We start from the raw sequence: 27749 nt of genomic DNA, 5'->3' as shown, positions 1-27749 counted from the left end.
CCGTAGATGAAGTCTTTATTGTGGGAGACTTCAACTTTTCCAGCACAAAATGGCAGACAAGTTCCGGTGGCTTCTTTTTTTCTGATCCGGCGCTCTCCACTTTCCACTTTGGCATTACAACCATGCTCGACGGCTACAACCTCAACCTTCTTCGACAGTCGAATCCTGTCGTTAATGAAAATAACCGGATGTTGGATCTTTGTTTCTCAAGTAGAGAAGATGTTGCACCAAAGATTAGTGCTTCACCGTTCTCTCTGGTGAATTCTGTTCGTCATCATCCTTTATTACATATCGTGCTCGATTCGAATCACTTACAGAACGCCTACATTCCAACGGACATCATCTGCTATAATTTTAGTAGAACCGACTACATCAATATGACCGACTTCTTGTCACAAATCGACTGGAATGAAGTTCTCGACAACAATGATGTCAATGCTGCTGTGCAGACGTTCTCTATTGTTATGAGCTACGCAATCGACTACTATGTACCGAAACGATCGAGACGGCAGACCCGGCATCCACCATGGTTGACCGCGGAAGTGAGACATTTGAAAACGACCAAAAGAGCCGCTCTAAAGAGGTACTCTAAACAAGGAGGATTTTCCCTGCGTAATCACTACGTGCAGATAAATCAGTTGTACAAGAAAACCGTAAAGCGCTGCCATGCCAACTACTTGAACAACATACAACGAAAACTGAAATCAAATCCAAGGTATTTCTGGAAACATGTGAATGAGCAGAGGAAAGAATTCGGGTTACCATCGTCAATGCACTTTGGAGATCGTTCTGGTTCTTGCACACAGAAAATCTGCAGATGTTTGCGGAAAAGTTTTCTAGGGTTTTTTCAATTGAAATCTTGACTCAGCAGCAAATTTCTGCCGCAGCACTTAATGTTCCCCTGTCTAATAACTCATTGAACTGCATCAATATTGACGAAGACTCAATACGGACGGCAATTGTAGGAATGAAAACCTCAAATTCTCCAGGCCCTGACGGAATACTGGCAGTTATTCTTAAAAAATGCTCGCGTGGAGTAATCGCTCCCCTCTGCAAATTATTTCGAATGTCTCTCGCTACAGAAGTTTTCCCCAATTTATGGAAAGCTTCCTTTATGTTTCCAGTCCACAAGAAAGGCGATAAAAAGGATATAAACAACTACCGCGGTATCACTTCCATAAGCGCTATACCAAAGCTGTTCGAAAGGGTTATACTGACACCAATTTTCAATCACTGCAAGCAATATATCGTCGATACTCAACACGGTTTCATGCCTAACCGCTCAGTAACCACAAACTTACTATCGTTTTTGTCTTATGTGATTGATGCAATGTCTAACGGTTTACAAACGGACGTTATCTATATGGATCTTTCCTCCGCTTTCGATATAATCAACCACGACATCATGGTTGCTAAATTGGACAGACTTGGATTCATTTCGAACATTCTTCGTTGGTTGCATCGTATCTTAGGAATCGTCGTTTAGCAGTTAAAATTGACAATCATACTTCCGAAGAGTTCCTCGCATCATCCGGAATACCACAGGGAAGTCATCTCGGACTGTTAATATTTTTACTGTACTTCAATGATGTAAATTTTGCCTTGGAAGGTCCTCGCTTATCGTTTGCTGATGATGTCAAGATCTATGACATCATCCGCAACTTAGAAGACGCAGCCTTTCTCCAGCGGCAATTGTTAATCTTCGCAGATTGGTGTATAGTTAACCGTATGATTGTAAATCCAGACAAGTGCTCGGCCATTACGTTCACGAGGAGCAAAATGCAATTGCATGCCGAATACTTTCTGGATGGATCCTTGATTGGAAGATCGACTAGCGTTAAGGATCTTGGCGTCTATCTTGATGAACAACTTACATTCAAGCATCACATCAGTTACATTGTAGCTAAAGCTTCCCGTAGCTTAGGATTCTTAATGAGAATGACTAAGCACTTTACAGACATACAGGGTCCGGCACTCGAAGTGTAACCAACTTCAGACCGCTCGCGCAGCTGACGCACGGGCATCAGCTCTCTAGAAATTTGCTAAATGACAGTTCGGAGTTGTATTGTTTACAAGCGCAAGAAAGCATTTTGCCAAAAGTGAACGCGAAAAAAAAAATCAGTGATGGATTTAAAACGTAATAGTGTGATTGCTTTATATTTAGATGGAAAATCACAACCGATTGTTCGTGAGCTCAAACACCTTAAAGTGAATAAAGTTTTTGTTTATCGCACCATAACTCGTTACAATAATACTGGTAGCATCGCAAAACGTCATGGAGGTGGTCATCAAAAGACTGCAACGTCACGTGAGATGTTTCAAAAAGTGAAGAAGCGACTTGAACGAAATCCTCGACGAAGTGCCAATCAAATGGCAAAAGAACTGAAAATATCCGACCGTAGCATACGCCGCATACTGAAAAATGATCTGAAGGTCAAGCCTTACAAGCTTCAAAAGGCGCATGATCTCACACCGAAGCAGCAACAAGTTAGACTTGAGAGAGCGAAGGAGTTGCTTCGTTTGGCCGAAAGCGGTCATTTTCCGAACATTGTATTTGCTGACGAGAAAATTTTTCCAATTGAGCAATTCGTAAACTCTCAAAACGATAGGGTTTACTTGACCGACCGTTCATACGAGAATTTGAGTCATCGATTGGCCACCAGGAGGCAGCACCCGCAACAGATAATGGTTTGGGCCGCTGTTACCGCAGATGGGCGCTCTCCAATCGTTTTCATCGAGCCTGGCGTCAAGGTAAATGCGACATATTATCGGGAAAGTATTCTGGAGGTTGCTTTGAAGCCGTGGGCAGACAAACATTTCGGTGGCAAACCATGGACGTTTCAGCAGGACTCGGCACCGTCTCACAAAGCTCGAGTGAACCAAGAATGGCTGAAAAACAACGTTCCGAACTTCATCACGTCCACACAATGGCTCTCGAATTCACCAGATGTGAATCCAATGGATTATTCTCTTTGGGCTATTTTGGAGAGCAAAGTCCGAACTAAAAGATACACCAGTCTCGAGGCGCTGAAAAAAGTTATTGTCCGCGAGTGGGCCAAAATACCTGCAAGTCACATTCGGGCAGCTTGCGATTCGTTTTTTGACCGTCTCAAGGCCATAGTCAAGGCAAAAGGTGGTCATATCGAGCAAAAGTGAATTGATTCTGAATTTTGTATTATTTTTACACATTTTGTACTTTGAATTAAGTAAAAGTAATTTTCCAAACTGAATTTATGGCCTTTTTAATTGGTTACACTTCGAGTGCCGGACCCTGTACACTGTCTAAAATCGCTTTACTGCTCGCTTGTTCGTTCAATTCTCGAATATTGCTCGGCAGTTTGGAACCCATGCTACTTGAACGGTGTTCATAGAATTGAGATAATACAGCGCAGATTTGTTCGCTACGCTCTTCGCCGAATGCTGTGGACCGATCCTCATCAACTGCCTAGTTATGAAAGTCGCGGGTTATTAATCGGTTTCGACACATTCCAAGTGCGACGAGAATTATCACGCGCTTTGATAATAGCACGCGCTTTGATAATAGCAATAATGATCAACGGTAGGATCGACTGTCCCGTTTTACTCAACGAAGTTAATATTAATGTGCTACCCAGAGCTCTCCGCAACAGTGCCTTTCTTCGACTTCCTATACGACGTACCAACTATGGCGTAAATGGTTCTATCGACGACACGACCTGCCACTCGCGATTCAAAACTGTATCGCAAATTTAACTACCCCTCAGTAACTGGTAATGTCAAAACGAAATTGCTTCAAAAAAGTTTGGAACTGGCAACACAAGTTGATAAATTGTTGATTTTGAATAATAGTTCCTAGAGTGCCTATAACCAGAGTGACGACATCTCATCCGTAATGTTGGCAACAATTCAAAACATTCCATTAACTTTACATTGAATTGACAGGTCGTTTGCTCGTTTGGAACTGGTAGCTGTCATTCCAAACGAACAGCTGTCGCCACTCTGATTATAGTCACTCTAATAGTTCCTATAACCAGACCCTATCAGCTTGGAGCAAAATCAATCTTCAGTCCAGCAACGCCATCGCGCGGCAACACATTCAACAAATCATGTCAATTGTATGAGTGCGCAGTGCTTCTATTTTGACACGCACGAATTTGACATTTCTCTCCCCTACCTCTATGTACGAGATTCGATTCGGACTCGCCTGAGGGTGTCATGGTCGCGAAAAAGGATGTTGCCAATGGTTTGTTCGGGAAATGTGAGAGCTGTATATCTTGTTAATATGATGTCTCTGCTATAACCTTGGTTACTGTGTATTAAAGGCATGAGAAACGTAAACAAAACAAATTCTGAATCGTTTTGCGAATCGCGGAAAATTAAATTTGGATTTATAAACTACCTCTAGTGAAAGTCTTCTCATGGCACTCCAGTCATGGGAACTACGCTTATCATTGTCGATTTATATGGAACCCATTTGTTGCCACTCACTCTAAACCCACTCAAATCAGTGGTAGAATTTTCTGATAAATCGATTTTGAATCAGAAAGCTGGGGTGAATCAGGTTAGTTACAAATAAAGAATAATGTAATAAAAAAAAATACAAAGATGTAATCCATTAAGTAGGTAATATTGACGGTATCGTATTGCGCGGAACTAATGAATCTTTGATTGCCACGAAATGTTTTAAGTTGGACGTTAAACTGATATTTTCTCACTAAATGGAATCACTGAGTGCAGCTGACCTGTCGGCAAATACTAAATTTACACTTTTAAGAAGCTCTGAACCAAAAGCACCAAAATGACTAGCTTTGGATGTAATTTATAACTTTTTTTGAAAGAGCAGGAACAGTTTAATCGCAGCCACGGAAACGAACTCACCATTTTAGCAATAGATTCAAATGGAATAATCACCGCTATTCTCTACTTCGATCGAATCGGAATATTCCGATCGAAAGTAAAAACTTGCAATCTGTAATTCGGTCGAGCGATGCTTCTTTATGAAAAATTCGTACTCGACCGAGATACAGAATGCAAGATTTCGTGTTCGATCGAAATAATCCGACTCGAACGAAATACAGAATCGGGGTGAATATTAGAGAAGAGAGCGTCGCATCAGATAAATGTTCCACCGAAGGAAGTCTACAGCGATAGCTTATTCTGAGGACATATAAAGCATGAGGACATATAAATCATGAGATGGCATGGGATTTCAAAGAACAACTTCGACAAATCGCTGTAGCTCAAAGGTTTGATGAAACTGGAGTCAATGAGTCAAAAAAGATTGTATTTACTGAAACCTGAGTTTTCTAGATGACATTCCCATTAAAAAATGAAAATGTGTTTTTGAACTTGTACACGACGAACGTTTTCAGTTTAAAAAAAATGTTGGGATATGACATGGCAGTACTTTTCATATATTTCCTACATCATAAATATTATATTTCCTACATCATAAAAACGTGAGACATTATAAAACACAAATATATTTTGCATGGATGAATTTAATTTGTTACAAAACTGTTATAATGTACAGTGGAAGGTTTCTCGCTACAGTAAACCTTTATTGGTATTTCTGGCTAAAGTTATTTCGCACAATTCTGTATTTTGTTCGAATTAATTCGATCCAATACGATATTTTGCATTTTGTATCTCAATCGAGTTCGAGTTTTCCTTACAAAAGCTTCACTCGATCGAATTACAGAATAGGGGTGATTACAACTATCCTTAAAACACTAATCAATGCTTTTTACTGTTGAATGAAGCAATGACTACCTTATTATTATACAACTTGGATTTAACAATGTGTGCACCTTTAGTTAGCACGCATTGATGCTTTGACGTTTTTATTCCTGTATATAGAAAAACCAATGAACCGCGTGGTGCGTTTATTTTAAAGTTACAATTAAAACTTGTTTCGGATTTCAATTCCGCGTTTGTTTTACTCTACCGGTGTTTCGCTTTCCTCGTGTGTTGATCCGCTGCATTACACTGCGATACTGTCGTCAGGTTATGGGCCCAGCGGCTAAGACCACGGAAGATATTTTGTGACGGAAACTATCGGTTAGAAGGAGCCGTAATTTAAGTTTGCGGTTTATTGCGTATCAGAAACTTAAAACCCTCGAAGGATACTTTACAACGGAATTGAAATGAGCGAGGCGAAGTTCTCCGTACCCTTGTTAAACGGAACGAATTGGCAAACATGGAAGATCCGGATAGAGATGCTGCTGGCTCGTGATAATCTATGGGATGTGATCGACGAGGACCCTCCGAATGAAGAGGCACTGCTAGCTGATTGGCAGACGAGAGATCGTAAGGCCAAAGCGACGTTGATTCTACTGCTGGATGATAGTCAGTTGTCATTGGTAAAGGATAGTGTTCACGCTCGGGATGTTTACAATAACCTCAAAAATTATCACCAAAAAACTACACGTTCCGTCCGTGTTTCGTTGCTTAAACGGCTGTGCTGTTTAAACCTCGAGGAGCACGGTGATATCGAAAAACATTTGGCTGTTTTCAATGATCTTTTCGACCGCTTAGATGGTGCCGGAATGAATTTGGACAAGGATACGAAAATCTGCATGTTATTGCGAAGCCTCCCTGCTTCATATGACGGACTAGTTACTGCGCTTGACAGTCGTACGGATGATGATATTTCACTCGACGGAGTGAAAGCTAAGTTGGTCGACGAATTCCAACGACATCTGGAACGAAAGGGCACATCGGTGAAGACGGAAAAGGCGATGCGATCCGCGGAGGCCAAGTCGAAAACCGAGATACGAACTTGTCACTTTTGCAAGAAGGCAGGTCATATAAAACGTAACTGTCGTAAATTTCTAGCTGATCAACAGAAGAAGGATGACGTATCGAAATTTGACGCTTCTAAGAATGCGAAAGCGAAGGCAGCACACAATGATGTGAAAGGTGTTGCATTCACAGTAACTGATGAAAAACAAAATAGCTGGGTGATCGACAGCGGGGCAAGTGCCCACATGACTAACGATAAATCTTTTTTCAAAGCATTGAAACTGTTCTCTGGTGGATTTATCACAATGGCTGATGGTAAGCGCACTCAAATTCAAGGTGAAGGATGTGGTATTATTTACGGCCTGGATGGTGCAAGTAATTTTCAAAAGATCGACGTTAACGAAGTGAAATTTGTTCCAGGACTTTCAACAAACCTGATTTCAGTCAGTAAGTTGTCTCAGAAAGGTTTCAAGGTGAGCTTTGATACGGATGGATGTGACATTGTTGATATCGACGGTTGTGTTGTTGCGACTGGGACTCGTCACGGTGGACTTTATTATTTGCGGATTGCGGAGGCATCAATGGCTGCAACAGAATTGAGTCATAATGTACATTGCCAACATCAATGGCACAGACGGCTCGGGCATCGAGACTGGGCCGCAGCTGAAAGAATTATCAAAGAAGATTTAGCGACTGGTATGAAAGTAAATAATTGCGGCATGCGACTGGTGTGCGAGTGCTGTATGGAAAGCAAATCGGCCAGACTTCCATTTCCGTCGTTGATAGAACGAAAAGCTTCTCGGATTCTGGATATTGTACATACCGACGTATGTGGTCCAATGGATTGTGCCACTCCTAGTGGAAATCTGTATGCGATGACTATAACAGACGATTATAGTCGTTTTACCGTAACCTATCTTCTTCGACAAAAGTCGGAAGCTGCTGGCAACATTAAGGCATACGTCAAATGGGTGGAAAATATTTTTGGCCGTAAGCCATGTGTTGTGCGTTCTGATGGAGGGGGAGAGTTCGTGAATAACGAGCTGCGTTACTTCTACAAAACTGCAGGAATTCAACAACAATTCACCACACCGTATTCACCACAACAAAACGGTGTTGCTGAACGTAAAAACAGATCGCTTGGAGAAATGGCTACGTGTATGTTAGTTGACGCAAAGCTGGACAAACGTTTCTGGGGTGAGGCATTTTTGACCGCTACTTACCTGCAGAACAGGCTTCCCTCTAGGTCTATCATGAAAACTCCACACGAGCTTTGGTGGGGAAAGAAACCAGATCTTGGAAATCTCCGCGTATTTGGCAGTGAGGCATTTGTACACGTGCCGGACATCAAACGTAAGAAAATGGATAGTAAGGCAAGGAAACTTACATTCATCGGATACGCTATTGAGCAGAAAGGATATCGTTTCGTAGACTTAGAGACGGATTTGATAACTATTAGCCGTGACGCACGATTCATTGAGCTCGGAAATGGTACATCACAAGTTAAGATACCATTCGCTGGAATTAAGAACACCACTGATAATATTCAGTTGATTCCTTTCGACGAAAAGAAGGAAGAGGAAGACTATGAAGATACTGTTGAAAATAGTGCACCGGTAGACACGGATGAAGAATCTTTTTCAGATATTCGACGTCCAAAACGAAGTACCCGAGGTAACCGACCAACATATTTGGATGATTACGATCTGGAATTTGCTGTTGGCGTTGCTGCTTGCGCAGTTGAAGGTCCCATTAACCATCGTGAAGCCTTACAGGATCCAGTGTGGCGTGAAGCCATGAATGAAGAGTTTGATGCTCATCAGCGAAATGAGACATGGAAGCTAGTTCCACGACAGAAGGACCAGAAAATTATATCGAAATCGATCGAAATGGATTTATAAAGTGAAACGCAATCAAGACAACCAAATAGTTAAATGAAAAGCTAGATTGGTCGCACAGGGATACACTCAAAAGGCGGGTATTGACGTAGACGATGTGTTCGCTCCGGTTACATGTCAAGCAACTTTTCGGATATTCATTACAGTGGTATCAAAGCACAACATGTTTACTCGCCACTTAGATATAAAAACCGCGTATCTGTACGGACACCTTCAAGAAAAGGTTTTTATGCGGCAACCGCCGGGGTTCGAAGTTGCGGGGAAGGAACGTCACGTATGTTTGCTTCAGCGCAGCATTTATGGTTTGCGTCAATCGGCTCGGTGTTGGAACAGGCGTTTGGAAGAAGTACTGATGAAAAATGGTTTCAAGGCAGCTATTTCCGATCCCTGTCTATATAGCAACGAAAAAGGTGAAACCAAGGTTTTACTTATGGTATATGTAGATGATCTACTTGTCGCATCGACAAATGAAAAGGCTTTAGAAGAGATAACTGATAATCTACGAGCGGACTTCGAGCTGACCTGTCTTGGAGAGGTGCGACACTTTATCGGTGTGGAAGTCAAACGTGTGGATGGAATATACAAAATGAGTCTTCGAAACTATATCGAGAAACTGCTCGGTATGTTCGGAATGACAGAGTGCAAAATAGCAAAGTCGCCCATGGATCCGGGATATCTAAAGATCACCGAAACTGAGAAAATTTTCCAGGACCCCTCTTTGTATCGTAGCCTGGTTGGAGGATTATTGTATTTGGCTGTTGTGGCAAGACCAGATATCGCTGCGACTGCATCGATTCTTGATAGAAAGTTTAGCGAACCTCGTGAATGTGATTGGGTTGCTGCAAAACGGGTTCTTCGCTATCTGAAGGGTACCAAAAGTTACCAATTACAACTAGGAGGAAACAAAAATCAGTGTCTCATCGGGTTTTCGGATGCAGATTGGGCAGGTGACGTCGGTAGCAGAAAGTCAACATCTGGAATGGTATTCCAGTTTGGAGGTGGTACGATCACATGGGCTAGCAGGAGACAAACAAGTGTCACGCTTTCGTCGATGGAAGCTGAGTACGTGGCTCTCTGTGAAACGTGTCAGGAAGCTTTATGGCTCAGACAGCTACTCTGCGACTTCGGTGAAACACAAGAACAATCCACCCTTATAAAGGAGGATAATCAGGGATGTCTGTCGTTTGTGCGTTCTGAGAGAAAGAGTCGTCGAAGTAAGCATATCGATACTCGTGAGTGTTTTATACGGGAGTCGTGTATGAGACAAGAAATACGCCTGGAATATTGCCCGACTGATGTTATGCTAGCTGATATTATGACAAAACCACTTAGGACTTTAAAACACAGGGAGTTTACAGAGTTACTCGGATTGGTAGAGGACAAATGAGCTCTCATTGAGGGGGAGTGTTGAATAAAGCAATGACTACCTTATTATTATACAACTTGGATTTAACAATGTGTGCACCTTTAGTTAGCACGCATTGATGCTTTGACGTTTTTATTCCTGTATATAGAAAAACCACTGAACCGCGTGGTGCGTTTATTTTAAAGTTACAAATAAAACTTGTTTCGGATTTCAATTCCGCGTTTGTTTTACTCTACCGGTGTTTCGCTTTCCTCGTGTGTTGATCCGCTGCATTACACTGCGATACTGTCGTCATTTACTTTATTTTAATCCAAATTGATTCACTTTTCAAGCTAGTTATGCAGATATGTATCTGCTGCTCTAAAAATTTATTGTTTATATATTCACGGGCCTCCTTGGTAACTAATTGTTCGTAGTAACTATAACACTGTTGCTCGAGAAGATTATTTCTATCATTCTCGAGGGGTCGCTATATTTGTGATAATTAGTGGTGAATCGTTACCGGACAATTTCAATGCCGCTTTTTCTTCGGAGTACTACCTGGTTGTGTCGTCGGTTCTATTATTGGTTTACAGAGATCGTTCAACCGTGTTTCATCTTAGTATGATTTTAATGTGTCACGTAGTAAAATACGTACAAATTTTCTGATTATTATTAGGAATTATCATTAGGACCAAATTGTGTCTGTTGATTGTAAATAAATAAATAAGGAAAAATACATCAAAGCTACCCACATTATCAGATCCGAATGGATTCCGAATCAATTCCGAATCGGCGAGAAATTTTTATTCGGAATTCCATGTGGAAATCATGTGGAATTCCGAATCAATTCCAACTCCAGTGCAACAACCGATTCAGAATGAATTTAGCCTACAACCGGTTGATTCGGAAATCATTCGGAATTGAGTGGAAAGATGCGGACTGAATTGTCAATTCGTCTTCTTCTTCTTCTTTCCCGATTTTGTACGTTTTCGTGCTGATTTTCAGTTTATTTTTAAACTAAAACATTATATAACTGAATATACAAATTCGGAAATGTTTTTCGTATATACAGAACTAGTAAATAACCAGTTCTTCTTAGAATCCCAACATAAACTGTTGAAATTCGCTGGAAGTTAACAAAACGGCCTACCTTAGTCAGCACCATCCATTCCTCTGGAGTGTCCATCAGGTTGATTGAGCAGCCAACTCAGGCACTGATCATGCAGTCGAGTAAGAATTCATTGCTGATTCCGTCGTTTCGATAATGTGGGTAAGTGAGAAATAATTTAATTTTGCATCTTAGTGAATTTGCACATAAAATCTTAAAGCAAATCGTATTGAAATGAAAATGCATCTTAAATTGAAGTGCTGTTTACATACGAATCGATCGTGCAAATTTTCATCAAATATTGAGGATAGTCGTTATTCTGGTTTATGTATTATATATATCTAAATATGTGAAAATTAACTTTAGTTCATTTTGGGAAAGTTCTTACCCAAAATTAGTTAGCGGCTGGTAAGAGTGCACAAATGTTTTTACGTTTTAAAGTTTACTTGGCATCCCTGCTTAACCCGGGATGGTCGAATTGCATGAAAATCAGGTGAAGATAATAAAAGAAAAAGAAAAATCTCAGTAAAATTACTTTTTAATGTTTCTGATTGTTGGTTATATGCACTAGCTTGTAGTGTTTGGCTAAAACAAATGGTTATTTAATTATTTTACAATAAAATGAAAAGACAAAGGTAGTACTTTTAATGTGTTACAGTATGTTGATATTTCAATTCCATTATTCTACAGAGTAAACAGTGTCAAAAATCGTGTTTACGTGGAATCTGATTTTGGAGCTGTGGACTTGGATATTCCGATGAGAACATCAAAACCAGATTCTTCAGATAGATTAATAGAAGCTCAAATAGTGCCCGGAGATACTTTGCAAGCTATCGCACTACGTTTTAATTGTACGGTAAGGCATGTTCGTCAAGTTTACATTATTTTCTTTTAATTGCTAGATTTATGTTATGAGTATTTTTCAGATTGCTGAATTGAAGAAGATTAATAAAATAGATAAAGACAATGAAATATTTGCTCGTCGAGTAATAAGAGTGCCGATTACACCTCATTCAATTCTGCTAGATACGCTGCCAAAAGTGCACAGCAGTGGAAACAGTAGTCCAAAGAATTCACCAAGTAACGTTCAAAATCCAGCAACGATACTAGGAAAGCAAACTAATCTTGATGAAAAGTTGATAGTGGCAGCTGTTAGTAGTGCTTCTTATAAAAATGATTCGGGTTACCGTGAACCTAATTTTGAATTTGTTGAAAACTCTATGGAGGATACAAACAAAGCGTGTACAGATACATCGTTTTGTTTAAGACAACCTTTGTTATCTGGGGAGTACGATGACGGTTTACCGCAACCTCGTCCTTTACGGTTACCAACGAACGATTTTTCTTGTAACGGATCAGACTGTGATATTTCGTGGATTTGTCTGCTTGTATGCATACTTGCACTTTGTTTTGCAATTCCACTGATATACGTGATTTACGTAGCAGAACACATTGAAAAATATCATCACGATAGTTCTAACAACGAAACAAGTTATCACAGTACATAATTCGAAATGTAAGTCGGGCATGATTTGTATTGTGAATTTGAAAAACATGGAACTGTTCCACGAAAGATGCTTTAGTAAATTCAAGTAAAAGGTAACAAAATCTACCAACAAAGTAAGAATGAGCAGATTACTAGAAATTTACAGAAACCTTCCGTAATATTTTTCGCGCTTATATACAACATAACATAAAATGTAGGAACTTTTACACTAATTCTATTGAGAGTATCTGTTCTGTGGAACATTTCCGTACTATATGCAGATAAAATTCAGCGATAAGTTCACATTCAATTATTTATTTCACGATTTTCGAAGATATAGTAACAGTGAAATTTTCAACAATGTTTATTTGAAACAAAACCCTTTCTATTCTATATCTTGGTTCAAACGTATCTAATTTCAGTTTGAGTATGTTGAATACAAAACTAATTAATTTAATTTAATTGGTAACAAATCATTTTGTTGACTTAAACAAGCTAGGCTTCTCTTTGTTTAATGACAATATATATTCTTCAAAGTTTCGAACTGCAAGTATGATAAAATATCTGCTGACCTCGTACTAGGTAGCATATGAAAATAGTGATAGACCCCTAATCATGCCAATAGCAAATACTTTGAATATATTTGATCGCGCATGATTCAAATGATTATTAGATTTGTATATAAACATTATACATCATTACCAACTAGGTTATATTAATATTACTAGTGCCTTTTACACTGTTATTACTGAATAAAGAATATGATTGTTGTACATTAGGTAATCTCCTTAGTTATAGACCTGACCAGAAGTATGTATGAATCGAATAAGTCGTTCGGATAGTGCAAAAACTTCTAGTACATAACTCTAAATTTCTAATTCCAATGCGAAAGACCTTACAAAAATTTACTGTGTAAGTTCCGAAAGTATTTATCTGCGGCGCCTAAGTCCGAGCTTTGTTCTAGGTGCTTCAAAAGTCTTTATCCATTGGTTTATATATGCTTTAATAAGTCATTTTTGTTTAGTGTTATGAAATCGTTAACCGTTTTGGAATCATTGCTGACTGCTGATATTTACGACAGGGAGGCGCAATCTCTTGAAAATACTTTCCACTTCTTTTGGCTTGTACCTATTTATAGGCAGTCCAAATTTTGGCTTCTTGTATTCGAGTATTTTCAGGATGGGTTTGACAAGCTGGTTTTAAAACTAATATATTAAATTCTAACATTAGCTTTAACTACTAGATATCACATATAAGTCGGTTTTTCGTTGTTGGGCATAAGAAATACCACTTTTTTTTTGCTAGGACCCATGTTGATTTAAAATTGTAAGTAAACTACCCAACGAACTTGTCAATGAAAATAAGGTTTTGCAGTAACATAACATGCCATAACCTCATAAAAATTAACTAATTTTGACAGCTATTAGGTTTTTGACCGTAACTACTAACCTCAATCGGATGAACACATTTTGACATTTCAGCGGTACTGTTTGAAAACAGATTTTGTTTTGTTTGTCTGTCGACAAACGGATGAGACCGTTCACGGCTCATATGTCCTATATAGAGTTTAAAAACATTTGTTAATGATTCGATACGGTTCGTTTCAAAGATTCATTGAATAAAAGTGGCTAGTTGTGAAGTGTAAAGATGATTGTTTGAGATATGTTCCTGGATTTTGTTTAAGCTTGTTTGTAAACAGTACCGCTGAACTGTCAAGGATGAATTTTTGTTGATTTGTGACGTCACGATACGAAATATAATAGAGGTTTAAAACGTTTGTTAACAGTTCCTTGATTTTGTTTAAGCTTGTTTGTAAGCAGTACCACTGAACTGTCAAGGATAAATTTTTGTTCATTTAAGACGTAACGATAAAAAATCTAATTAGGTTTTTTACTGTCACTGCTAACCTCAATCGGATGAAAACATTTTGACAGTTCAGCGGTACTGTTTGAAAACAGATTTTTTTTGTTTGTCTGTTGACAAAGGTATGAGACCGTTCACGGTACATATCTTCTATATAGAGTTTAAAAAGATTTGTTAATGATTCGATACGGTTCGTTTCAAAGATTCATTAAATAAAAGTGGGTAGTTGTGAAGTGTAAAGATGATTGTTTGATATGTTCCTCGATTTTGTTTAAGCTTGTTTGTAAACAGTACCACTGAACTGTCAAGAATGAATTTTTGTTCATATAACGTCACGATAAAAAATCTAATATATGTAAACAAACCCCTGATAGCTGTCAAAACATGAACATGTTTCATCAGCAGTTCATTCGTGTCGTCATCGTGCAAAACATGTCCTTTTCGAAAAAACGTTCAACGTTAGTCCTTCGTTGGTCCAATACGTTGGATAATTGGTCCTATGAACGTCCAATCAATCGTTAAACGGGAGGCCAACACAGGACCTTCGTTTTCCGATTTTTAAACAGACCGTTGAACCGAATGCCATTTTTTTCGTTCAACAAACCCGGCAGTAGAGGTCCATTGTTGAGCCATTTTTAATATGAGGAGTTGGAGCCCCGTTGGACTAGTTGGAAAGTTTTTTCCACTTATTTTTTTTTGTAAATTATCAGGAATCAGAACAAATTGACTCAAATGGCACGTTCCCCTTGATATTTGGAGATTTGTGCCTTAAAAAGGATAATATATATTATATGAAGGAAACACCTAGTTTTGACACTAGTTTTGCAAGAGAAAAAACAGCAAACTGAACGAATATTTCGTGCACACTTAAAACCTTATTTTGATCTTGGTGAAAAAAATGCTGAAAACGAACGGAAAAGCGATATTTCACTAAATTTTCGGCTAAGATTGCTTTTTCCGAAATTCTCAGTTTATTATTTCCGATTTCTCGGCAATTCAAAATGTTATCCTGATATTTGGTTTTGTAAATTACCGTGTTTACCAGCAATTGGTCGTTTTGCCGAAATCAACATCATGTATAATGATATCAACTTACCGAAATCTCGGTAAACAACTTTTAGACAACCGAAATTCGGAGATTCATTAAAGTAGCCATTTTTCTTCAGTGCTAAACTGAGTGATGTAAATAAGTGCATGTGTTCATATGTGGAATTAGTTGCAAATAAAAATTGAATCCGAATATAGCGATATGTTAAATGATATTAGGAACAAATTTGTACAATGTTCGACGATTATTCGTGACAAGAAATCCCCCAAAGCATTCTTAGGGGATAAAGATCCTCACAAACTACTGCATGAAATTGATTGGACTCCGGTATGATATATTTTTTTAAATATTCAATGTTTTATAGGCTAACTGCATATCTCGAAATAGCGATTAAAGCGACACCTTGTGAGGGCTGGCGTCGTCAGCGCGGTACTCTTTAATATCCTTAGCCATGGTTTTACAAGCTAAACCCGACTATTTTAATTAATATTATTTGCATAATCAGATGAAGTATGAGCACGGTTATTGAAAATCTCTTTCAAACCGTAAAATTTTCTAGTTTTCGTCATAAATCGTTGAGGAAGGGAATAAAATAAGGAAGAGCGAAATGACAATGGGTTTCTCCAGAGAACTGTTTTGCGCACCAATAGCTCGATAAAACACGAAAATTTGTATTATCCCGTTTTTTAGGTATTTTTACTTCTTGTCGATTAAGGAAACTCGCGTACAAAACCGATTAACCACATTTAATCTTACTACATACATTTGAATATTGTTGTTACAACCAATGTTTCTGCCTTCTTCTATAAAGGGTAATAGAATTGGTGAAAAAACGAATTTAATCGAGCTCGATCGGATGACCAGCTCGACGAAGTCGGTAATGTTTCTCTGCGTGTGTATGTGTGTTTGTGTGTGTAGATGGCCGAACCAATTGAAACAAACTTAGATTCGTTTGAAAGCTACTATTGCGTTATAGGTGAAGTTTGAAGATCAAGTGGCTATCCTTACCAGTTTCAGAGATATGATGATGTAAGTGACGTAAACGACGAGTCAGTTTTTATCTACCAATTGTTTTATTTTAGACTCGTTCGTTATCAGTTGTTTCAGATAGAAATAATGAAGGAACAATTTAACACCTCCTAACAGGTTTTGGGAACAACTAAGGAACATCTAACGCATAATATAATGAGACGTTAAGTAACGAATCTTAAGACACTCATTTCTAAAAGTGTTTTTTCATATTTATTTAAGGCCTGAGCACAGTGTGTTGCGTATAAATTGTGAATCGACCATGTGGTTCCCTCGATTCCCTTTTTCGCCTGTGTGTTTAAGAAAGTTATGATGGAAAAACTACATTTTGGGAGCCTCATATCGATTATGCTTCTTGTATTGACACCGATGCATTTTAAAGGGCCCATGTGTTCGGCATATTTTCTTGTAGTAACATGTTCTATAATTCTTCAAAAGGCTTGAATTCACTACCACGCAATGTATGCAAATGAAAACTTATAACTCACTTCTAAGTCGATTAATGAAAACTTTTCAGTTCGGTTTTACATCTCCTCCAAGTCAGTCGATAAAACAAAACCGCTTACGTTGGAAACAGAAGAAACCAAGTACAGTATTGTGTAGTGAACAACAGAGATGGCATTTCACCAGAGTGATGAACGCTAGAGTCAGATTTCTGCCACACCGAGGATGAAAAAAACGAAGCACCGCACAAAGAGGAAAGCGCACTTCTTCTCAGTGTCGAATAGACAGCATTTGAGTGTGTGCTTGTGGTTAAAGCAGCTGGCGCGAGTGAAACACCTTTTCGAAAAACGTTCAACGTTAGTCCTTCGTTGGTCCAATACGTTGGATAATTGGTCCTATGAACGTCCAATCAATCGTTAAACGGGAGGCCAACACAGGACCTTCGTTTTCCGATTTTGAAACAGACCGTTGAACCGAATGCCATTTTTTTCGTTCAACAAACCCGGCAGTAGAGGTCCATTGTTGAGCCATTTTTAATATGAGGAGTTGGAGCCCCGTTGGACTAGTTGGAAAGTTTTTTCCACTTATTTTTTTTTTTTGTAAATTAACACTACATACCTGTACAATTCTTCTACTTCACGTAGAATAACAACAAATTTTCATTCTATATGAAGGAAACACCTAATTTTGACACTAGTTTTGCAAGAGAAAAAACAGCAAACTGAACGAATATTTCGTGCACACTTAAAACCTTATTTTGATCTTGGTGAAAAAAATGCTGAAAACGAACGGAAATGCGATATTTCACTAAATTTTCGGCTAAGATTGCTTTTTCCGAAATTCTCAGTTTATTATTTCCGATTTCTCGGCAATTCAAAATGTTATCCTGATATTTGGTTTTGTAAATTACCGTGTTTACCAGCAATTGGTCGTTTTGCCGAAATCAACATCATGTATAATGATATCAACTTACCGAAATCTCGGTAAACAACTTTTAGACAACCGAAATTCGGAGATTCATTAAAGTAGCCATTTTTCTTCAGTGCTAAACTGAGTGATGTAAATAAGTGCATGTGTTCATATGTGGAATTAGTTGCAAATAAAAATTGAATCCGAATATAGCGATATGTTAAATGATATTAGGAACAAATTTGTTCAATGTTCGACGATTATTCGTGACAAGAAATCCCCCAAAGCATTCTTAGGGGATAAAGATCCTCGCAAACTACTGCATGAAATTGATTGGACTCCGGTATGATATATTTCTTTAAATATTCAATGTTTTATAGGCTAACTGCATATCTCGAAATAGCGATTAAAGCGACACCTTGTGAGGGCTGGCGTCGTCAGCGCGGTACTCTTTAATATCCTTAGCCATGGTTTTACAAGCTAAACCCGACTATTTTAATTAATATTATTTGCATAATCAGATGAAGTATGAGCACGGTTATTGAAAATCTCTTTCAAACCGTAAAATTTTCTAGTTTTCGTCATAAATCGTTGAGGAAGGGAATAAAATAAGGAAGAGCGAAATGACAATGGGTTTCTCCAGGGAACTGTTTTGCGCACCAATAGCTCGATAAAACACGAAAATTTGTATTATCCCGTTTTTTAGGTATTTTTACTTCTTCTCGATTAAGGAAACTCGCGTACAAAACCGATTAACCACATTTAATCTTACTACATACATTTGAATATTGTTGTTACAACCAATGTTTCTGCCTTCTTCTATAAAGGGTAATAGAATTGGTGAAAAAACGAATTTAATCGAGCTCGATCGGATGACCAGCTCGACGAAGTCGGTAATGTTTCTCTGCGTGTGTATGTGTGTTTGTGTGTGTAGATGGCCGAACCAATTGAAACAAACTTAGATTCGTTTGAAAGCTACTATTGCGTTATAGGTGAAGTTTGAAGATCAAGTGGCTATCCTTACCAGTTCCAGAGATATGATGATGTAAGTGACGTAAACGACGAGTCAGTTTTTATCTACCAATTGTTTTATTTTAGACTCGTTCGTTATCAGTTGTTTCAGATAGAAATAATGAAGGAACAATTTAACACCTCCTAACAGGTTTTGGGAACAACTAAGGAACATCTAACGCATAATATAATGATACGTTAAGTAACGAATCTTAAGACACTCATTTCTAAAAGTGTTTTTTCATATTTATTTAAGGCCTGAGCACAGTGTGTTGCGTATAAATTGTGAATCGACCATGTGGTTCCCTCGATTCCCTTTTTCGCCTGTGTGTTTAAGAAAGTTATGATGGAAAAACTACATTTTGGGAGCCTCATATCGATTATGCTTCTTGTATTGACACCGATGCATTTTAAAGGGCCCATGTGTTCGGCATATTTTCTTGTAGTAACATGTTCTATAATTCTTCAAAAGGCTTGAATTCACTACCACGCAATGTATGCAAATGAAAACTTATAACTCACTTCTAAGTCGATTAATGAAAACTATTCAGTTCGGTTTTACATCTCCTCCAAGTCAGTCGATAAAACAAAACCGCTTACGTTGGAAACAGAAGAAACCAAGTACAGTATTGTGTAGTGAACAACAGAGATGGCATTTCACCAGAGTGATGAACGCTAGAGTCAGATTTCTGCCACACCGAGGATGAAAAAAACGAAGCACCGCACAAAGAGGAAAGCGCACTTCTTCTCAGTGTCGAATAGACAGCATTTGAGTGTGTGCTTGTGGTTAAAGCAGCTGGCGCGAGTGAAACACATTCTCTTCACATGAATCGCTCACACGCGCTCTCGTCTAAATACACCCAAGTGACCACTGGCGCGTGATTGTGAGCGAACACATCTGTGAACTTCAATTAATAGAGAGTAGATCTGGCCTTGCTATGAAAAATTTGCAAGGAAAACCGAAAATTTTACGATAAATTGTTTTATTTTGCTGATTTTGCGTGTCCACGCTTCATCTACGAAAACCATACAGCAGAGTGCTCACCGGCGTGTACACCTCTGTGAAAGTATCTGCATCCACCTCAGAGAATTTATTAGCTAATGCTCTAGCACTTTGGTGCGATTCAGTGGAAGAGGTAAAAGGAAATAAACAAACGCACTCATGATGCGTGCACACTTACACAACAGTGGTGTATAAATGTGAAAGAGAAGAGCTCTCGTTGAAGTTGTCAGTGCGAGGGGAGAAATTTTGCTTGCTCTTCGTCACACAGAGGAGATAGACATCTCTGGTGAACAATAGACCTCGAAAATGAGTGAACCAAACGAACAAAAGCTACCGCCGACACGAAAGAATACAATTGTTGTTGACTTCAGGCAGTGCAAAATTCGACCTTCGATACGAGAACTTGAAGGTTTGCTTAAGGAGCAAATGCAGCTGGACATTAAACGTGTGCATTTACTTTACTGCAATAAGACGAATAATGTTGTTTACAACCAGTTTTATAAAGAGTTGGATGCAATTCAATTCGCAAAAGACAATAACAATGTGCACTATGTGGAACACGAGAACATTAGGTACAACATTCCAGTATATATGGATGATAGTGCTATAGAAGTGCGTGTGCATGATCTTCACTCGAGCGTCACCGATTATTATATTCACAAAACTATGTCCCAATACGGAGAGATTCTCTCTATCGAAAAAGAAAAGTGGAAGAATTTTTTCCCCGGTATTCTAAATGGCGTACGTGTATTACGCATACACTTGAAGAAGCCTATACCTTCTTATGTGATTTTCGGTCAAGATACAAGAATTCCGTGCAAATCACTTGTTACCTATGACAATCAGATGGCCACATGTCAGTATTGTCAAAAAGCTGTTCACTACGGTAAGCCATGTGATAAACTGAACAAGGAGACAACTACACCAAAGGACAACAGTGCTTCCGTCACACCAACCCAAAGCAATCCCAGTACACCTGTGACAGTCACCAACAACAGTGAAGCACCCACTTCAACGAAACCATCCAACGTATCCCCTATAGAACAAAGTGCATTAACTGCAGTGAACAACTTACCATCCAACCAACCAGCAACTGCAAACAATGTACAACAAGGCTCATCTCCAGCAACTAGCAATGAAACCAACAACAATACCATCGATGTGGCAATGGATGACGAGACGAACCACGAACGAAGGGCCCCTCAATCCTCGCAGGAGGGAAATGGAAGCTCCTGTCCCCCTAGAAAATTTATTTAAAAAATCGGCTCAATAGGCCACGTAAAGCTTGTACGCAAATAGGCCTGAATAAAAAATATCTTTTAAATAAAAAAAAAATGAAAACTTTGATTTTATTCAAAGAAGAAAACAGTTCAAAACAAAAGTTTTTCTGAATGCAATGAAGTCCCAAATTCAACCTCTGAAACTCAAACAGAAAAAGTATTTTGATGTGGTTGGGACCACTGAGCACTCTGTTAAAAGTGAATGGATTTTTACAATCTATGGCTTGAAACTATGCAATCCAATAATTGCAATTACAAAAAACTGAAAATTATGACATCTAACTATGTATAACCTAAAAAGTAAATCGCAAAATCAATCAGTTGCGTACTGGCTGACGAGAATACCTTTCATTTGCGACTAGTCTCGCCATCTCTGAGATCTTGACCTCTTTGTGAACAACACATAACTAACCACACACACACGGTCATTTGCTCAGTTCGTCGAGCTGAATCTACTTACAGAACACTTATCACATTTCCACCAAAGTGCAATGTCTTACCAGACCCTGTCAGCTTGGAGCGAAGTCAATCTTCAGTTCAGCAACGCCATCGCACGGCATCACATTCAACATATCATGTCAATTGTATGGGTGCGCAACCCTGCTATTTTGGCGCGCACGAATTTGACATTTTCCTCCCCTACTTCTATGTATAAGATTCGATGCGGGCTCGTCTGGGGGCGACATGCTCGCAAAAAAGTATGTTGCCAATGATTTGTTCGGGAAATGTGAGAGCTGGATATCTTGTTAATATGATGTCTTTGGTCTTACCTAACGTGCCGAACGTAATCGAGTTTCGACATATTCTGGCCGATTCAGGTTTTGGTCATTTTAGGGGCACATAACCATTTTTACATACTTCATGTTTCGTCTTCGACTCGTCAGTACATAACAGTTTATTTTGAAATGTTATGTGATCCAGCAGTTCAACATAAACCGCTAGGCGGACATAAAGTTTCTGCTACTTGCAGAACACTTATTATATTTGCACCGAAGTGCAATGTCAATCATATAGAAAAGCTATGCAATCACTGTGAAAACCGACTTTTTACCCGATGACCGGAGGTCCGAATCTCATATACCATTCGACTTATCTCGACGAACTGAGCGAATGTCTGTGTGTGTCTGTATGTGTGAGTAAAGCTTGCTTCATTTAGAATTGGAACAAACTTTTGCTCATATTGTGGCGCTCCTGGTGGACGGATTTGGAAGCTCTTGACGCCCACGTGTCGGGAATTTTGTCAGCTTCACGTATGATTTTTGACATTCCGACTGTACTTTGTAAACAATCCACATGGAAGCCGAAAGAAGGAAAAAAAATTGTGCACAGTTATTTGGAAAATCCATTGTGGTCTGCATCTAGGCTAGCTAAACAGCTGAAATTGCCCAGAAAAACCGTATGGCGCGTTATCAAACGGTATAAGAAAACATTGACGACGATTCGGAAGCCTCAAGCCGATCGTCGGAGTCGAACTGACGACCGGAAATTGCGTGGTAAGATTTTGAAGACGATTAAGAGGAATCCTAATCTGTCGGACCGTGATTTGGCCAGGAAATTCGGTGCTGCCCATAGTACCGTGAGGAGAACTCGACTCCGGGAAGGAATCAAGTCGTATCGAGCTAGCAAACAGCCAAATCGGACCATGAAACAGAATAGTGTGGTCAAAATTCGTGCTCGGAAACTATATGACCTGGTGCTGACCAAGTTCAACGGTTGTCTTCTGATGGACGATGAAACCTGTGTCTAGGCTGACTTCGGTCAAATCCCAGGTCAAAAATTTTACTTTTGGCAACGGCTCGGGGGGATGTTCCAGCCAAATTTAAATTTGTTTTTGCCGACAAATTTGCAAGAAAATTTATGATTTGGCCGGGCATTTGCAGCTGCGGCAAAAAAACGAAAGTTTTCGTTACAAATAAGACAATGACATCGGAACTATACCAAAAAGAGTGTCTCCAAAAACGAATTTTGCCGTTCATTCGATCCCACGACCATCCTGTAATGTTTTGGCCAGATTTGGCAAGCTGTCATTACAGCAAAGCCGTTTAAGAATGGTATGCAGAGAGAGTGGTCCAGTTTGTTCCGAAAAACCTTAACCCACTCAACTGCCCCCAGTTCCGCCCTATTGAGAAATACTGGGCAATCATGAAGAGGAGACTCAAGGCAAAGGGAAACGTTGTCAAAGACATCAATCAGATGACGACCTGGTGGAATAAGATAGCTAAAACGATGGACGAAGAAGGTGTGCGCCGCCTACTGAGCCGTGTTACAGGAAAAATTCGAGAATTCCTTCAAAACCGTGACGAATAATTTTATCCGTATTTTTTCTTAAAAGTATGAAGAAAACGCTACATTTGTATAAAAAAAGATCTTGAATACAATAATAAATAACTGAAATACAGGCAATTGTCTTTGTTCCAATTCTATTTGAAGCAAGCTTTATGTATGCGTGTATGTAAAAAAAATGTGCACCGCACCGATTTTCACAAACTAAGATTCAAATGAAAAGTCTCTTGGCCCCATGGGTTGCTATTGAATTTTACCCGGATTGAACTTATGGTTCGGGAATAACAGGGTAAAATGTGCAACAAAAATTAAGAAAAAGTGCACTCGATTTGGCGGTTGAGTGCATAGGGCGATGGTCTTACAAGCCAGAGGTCGTATGTTTGAGCCCCGACCTGGAAAAATTCTTAGTGTTAGTAGGATCGTAGTACTAACCGTGCGATGATCCTGTACACTATGAATTGGCTGCGAAGTCTGTTGAGAAAGAAAGGCCAAATTCCACAAAAGTGTCAAGATTTTGCTTTTGTACTCGATTTTCTCAGAGTTCGTTCAACCGATTTTCTTCAACTAAGATTCAAATTAAAGGCCTTATAGTTCCATAGGTTGCTATTGAACTTCATCTAGATCTACTTCCGATTCGGGAGGTACGGGGTAAAATGTGCAAAATGAACTAAAAACGTACAATCGATTGTTTGCAGCAAGATTAGTGAAAATGCCTAAAGGAAATTTGAACTCAAAATAAACTAAATTCAACAAATATTGTTATTGTATTTTACCAACACGTATATACAAATGTTAAATAACTCAATACCACACAAAATACGACGAAACTTTTGTTAACATGACAAGTATTTCTATTTGAAAATTTTAATGAAAACAACATGCATTAATATATGAAAGAAATGAGCTGCACTGCCAATGTCGCTAGCCATTAATAATTCAGCAGGGCAAATGGAAAGTAAACAAAATAAGAGTAAGAAGTCAACTGTCTCGTCTTGCTTACGTTCAAATCAACCCATACACAACCTGACAGAAATGAGTCTGTTTCATATGTGTTCCACTGAATTCAGGACGGCGCTAGTGTACCTAAGCAATACGGGTGCAATGAATTACGAAACAAAACGATTACAAGAGAAACCAGTACTTCATTACGTTATTTACGGTCACTGTGTATGCGTCTAGCAATATATTTAAAAGGAGCGTAATTTTCATATTGTGACTAACGCGAGAACTCCTGAATGAAATGAAAATATTGAGATTTTTTCTAACAGCGCTGCATAGCAATAAACTCAACAATAACACACGTCACAAATCTCAAAACATGCGTATTTTGTAATATTTCTATCTTTTAATTCACTCTGCCTAACGTTTTCTCTTTGTTCTGAAAAGATAACTATTAATAGTAATTAATAGAGTTAGAAATGAAGTGTTTTTTTGAAATGTGGTGTGTAACTAAAGAGTACCTAACGTATTTAGTCGTATCAATGAACACGCAAAGAATTAGTAGCCATTTGTAGAAGTATTTGTTATCATTGGATGATCTTCTAACGACTCGGATAAAGATAAGGGAACCATAGATTTAATCTTGGTTTGCAAATTAGTAATATTGTTCTTCAAGATTCAGTAAAATAAATTACCTCACGCTCATTGTTTATTGAGATGTGATGGACTACTTTTAAACTTTCTATTGGTGAAAAGAGAAAAATTATACTTATACTAAACCATAGGAACTTATCATCATAATTATTTTATTAATGTCAAAAAATGTTAGCAAAATTATATTAAAATAAAAATTTAAACCGCAGATTGACGAGAAACAGATACGTCATTTCCAAATGTTATTCCATTTACGACGCCATTGTGGAACCAGAGAACCAGAACTTTTACTTATACACCCTTATTCTGGTTTACGACCGTATGCGATACGTTCGAAAGTATATCAAATTCGTATTCCCGTTTACGTTCGAATCAATAACTTTTTTAAACATCGTACATGCATAAAAACAACGCCCATCCAACTTTAAACTATCAGTTCTGGTACAGATTTGAGTTGTTATTAAAATTCTTTGATATCATTTGTTATATGACTTGTTTTTTCGCTGATTTTGTATCATCATGCTTGCTTACGTCCGTATCGATTATTCGACGAACGCATGCTTTCGAACGAATGCGAACAAGCCATTCTTGTTTTCACTCGAACATATACGTACGCGACTCCTGTGCAAAAGAAGGACCGGCAGCCAGACCGACGACACGACCAGACACTCCGAAGAAAAATCGGAATAAAAAGTGTTCGTCAGCGATTTACCACCAGTTACCATAAATATAGCGACCCCTTGAAAATGACAAAAACTAACTATTCGAGCAACACTGTTTAAGTTGCTATGAGCTAGTTACCAAGGAGTACCAGAATAAATAAACAGTTTGAAGTTTGAAACAGTTGTGGAACAATTCCACCGATTTGAGTTTTTTTTTGTCTTTTCCGGTTATTTAGTGAATTAGTGATTAGTGCTTTGGATCTATTATGTCCTTCGTTACATACTGTTTGATTGTTCCTAAAATCCTCAGGACTTTCGGTACTGTTGAAATAAAAGATGTTGCTTGCTTGAAGATCAACCGATAAAAAGACCAGCTCTTCATCAGAACACATTATTTAAGCTGTTTATTTTCTGTTCATGATCGTGTCAAAGCACATCTAAATTGAAAGAAATTCATTTTCAGAACGCTGACATTAAAGCACTTCCTCCTTAAGGAAAGATATCACAATTATCTATAACCATGATTTTCTAAAACTGACAAAAAACAATGACATTATTTCATATGAAAAACTCAGATACAAAAAACAACTACATACTATTGCATATAAAAATTTAGATACAAGACCTATTCCTACAATCAATTTTAAATTTTTGTGATATAAAGGGTGATTTTTTAAGAGCTTGAGAACTTTTTTAAACAATAAAACGCATAAAATTTGCAAAATCTCATCGGTTCTTTATTTTAAACGTTAGATTGGTACATGACATTTACTTTTTGAAGATAATTTCATTTAAATGTTGACCGCGGCAACATGTATTTCGGTAAATAGTGGGGTTCAGTTTGTTTCAGTTCTTTAAAAAAAAGATACAAATTAAATAAAGATGACTCAAAACTCTCTGAAATAATAAATTTAATACCTGCCAGTGGCCCAACTACACTCAGTGGTTTCGTTTTAAGTAAGAATCTCTTGTTTTTGTTTACATTCCATATGTAGTTACCAAGGCTACTGGTAACTGTTTTTAAAAATCAATAATTTACAAACTTGTGTTGCCAGTTCCAACATTTTTTCAAGCGAATCCGTTTTGACATTACCAGTTACTGAGGGGTAGTTAAATTTTCGATACAGTTTTGATACTCGAGTGGCAGGTCGTGTCGTCGGCCAGACCCTGTCAGCTTGGAGCGAAATAAATCTTCAGTTCAGCAACGCCATCGCACGGCGTCTCATTCAACATGTCATGTCAGTTGTATGAGTGCGCAGTGCTGCTATTTTTGCGCGCACGAATTTGACATTTATATCTCCTACTTCTATGTACGAGATTCGATGCGAACTCGCCTGAGGGCAGCATTCTCGCAAAAAAGGATGTTGCCAATAATTTGTTCGGGTAATGTGAGAGCTGGATATCTTGTTAATATGATGTCTTTGCGGCAGCGCAGGTAATTTTTTTAGGAAGATTCCAAGCATCAAGGAGGTGACGAATGCTACATAAGAAATAAATATCGTACTCAGGACCAATTTTATTCATGTCGGTAAATGAAATTTTCAAATTAAACTTCATGCAAAGTAATAAAAAGCTTTTAAAATAGCAGTCCGATCAGTAGTATCGGCGAAAAATATGTTGTATTTTTCTTGCAAATTTATGATTTGATTGCAAATCACCTTTAGATTCGAAAATAAATTTGTTGGTAATAGGTTACACTTTTTTCAATGTGTTCGAACGGTTGATTCGCAACATTAAACTGACGAATCGAAACCACGGCATTTCGTCTATTCGTCCGTAAACGAGAATCCGTTCGTCGTATGGTCGATACGGACGTAAACAAGAATGAGGGTGATATTCTCGATGTATAGGAGCTGTCAAGTTGTCCACGGTTGGTTCAAATAAAGGTTTTACAACCTCGTATAACCCTACCAAGTTTCATCGGGATATGGCTTCCGATTTTCTCGGAGACCGGTCAACCTTTTCAAAATTTACCCTCTGAGAAAGTTTTAGGTATTTGATCATGAATATCTCTCGTTGTATAGTGGTTTTCAGCAGGACATAGAATGCGACAATCAAATG

General features: G+C 38.4%; 1 protein-coding gene across 1 annotated transcript; it reads left to right on the top strand.

Moving 5' to 3' along the window:
• Positions 1–11538: 11538 nt before the first annotated feature.
• On the top strand, positions 11539–14336 carry LOC131438312 (lysM and putative peptidoglycan-binding domain-containing protein 3). The gene is made up of 3 exons (XM_058608227.1): positions 11539–11712; positions 11768–11933; positions 12004–14336. Exons 1-3 carry the CDS (start codon positions 11699–11701, stop codon positions 12583–12585), a joined length of 762 nt encoding a protein of 253 aa, XP_058464210.1. The 5' UTR covers positions 11539–11698; the 3' UTR covers positions 12586–14336.
• Positions 14337–27749: the final 13413 nt, after the last annotated feature.

Source organism: Malaya genurostris, chromosome 3 (assembly GCF_030247185.1).
Source record: "Malaya genurostris strain Urasoe2022 chromosome 3, Malgen_1.1, whole genome shotgun sequence".
Lineage (NCBI taxonomy): Eukaryota > Metazoa > Arthropoda > Insecta > Diptera > Culicidae > Malaya > Malaya genurostris.
This window is presented reverse-complemented; position numbering and strand designations above follow the sequence as displayed.

Excerpts from the sequence above, each read along its gene's own strand:
- LOC131438312 (XM_058608227.1), top strand. Across the intron at positions 11,934-12,003 it reads CACTACGTTTTAATTGTACG|ATTGCTGAATTGAAGAAGAT; the intron begins GTAAGGCATGTT and ends AGTATTTTTCAG.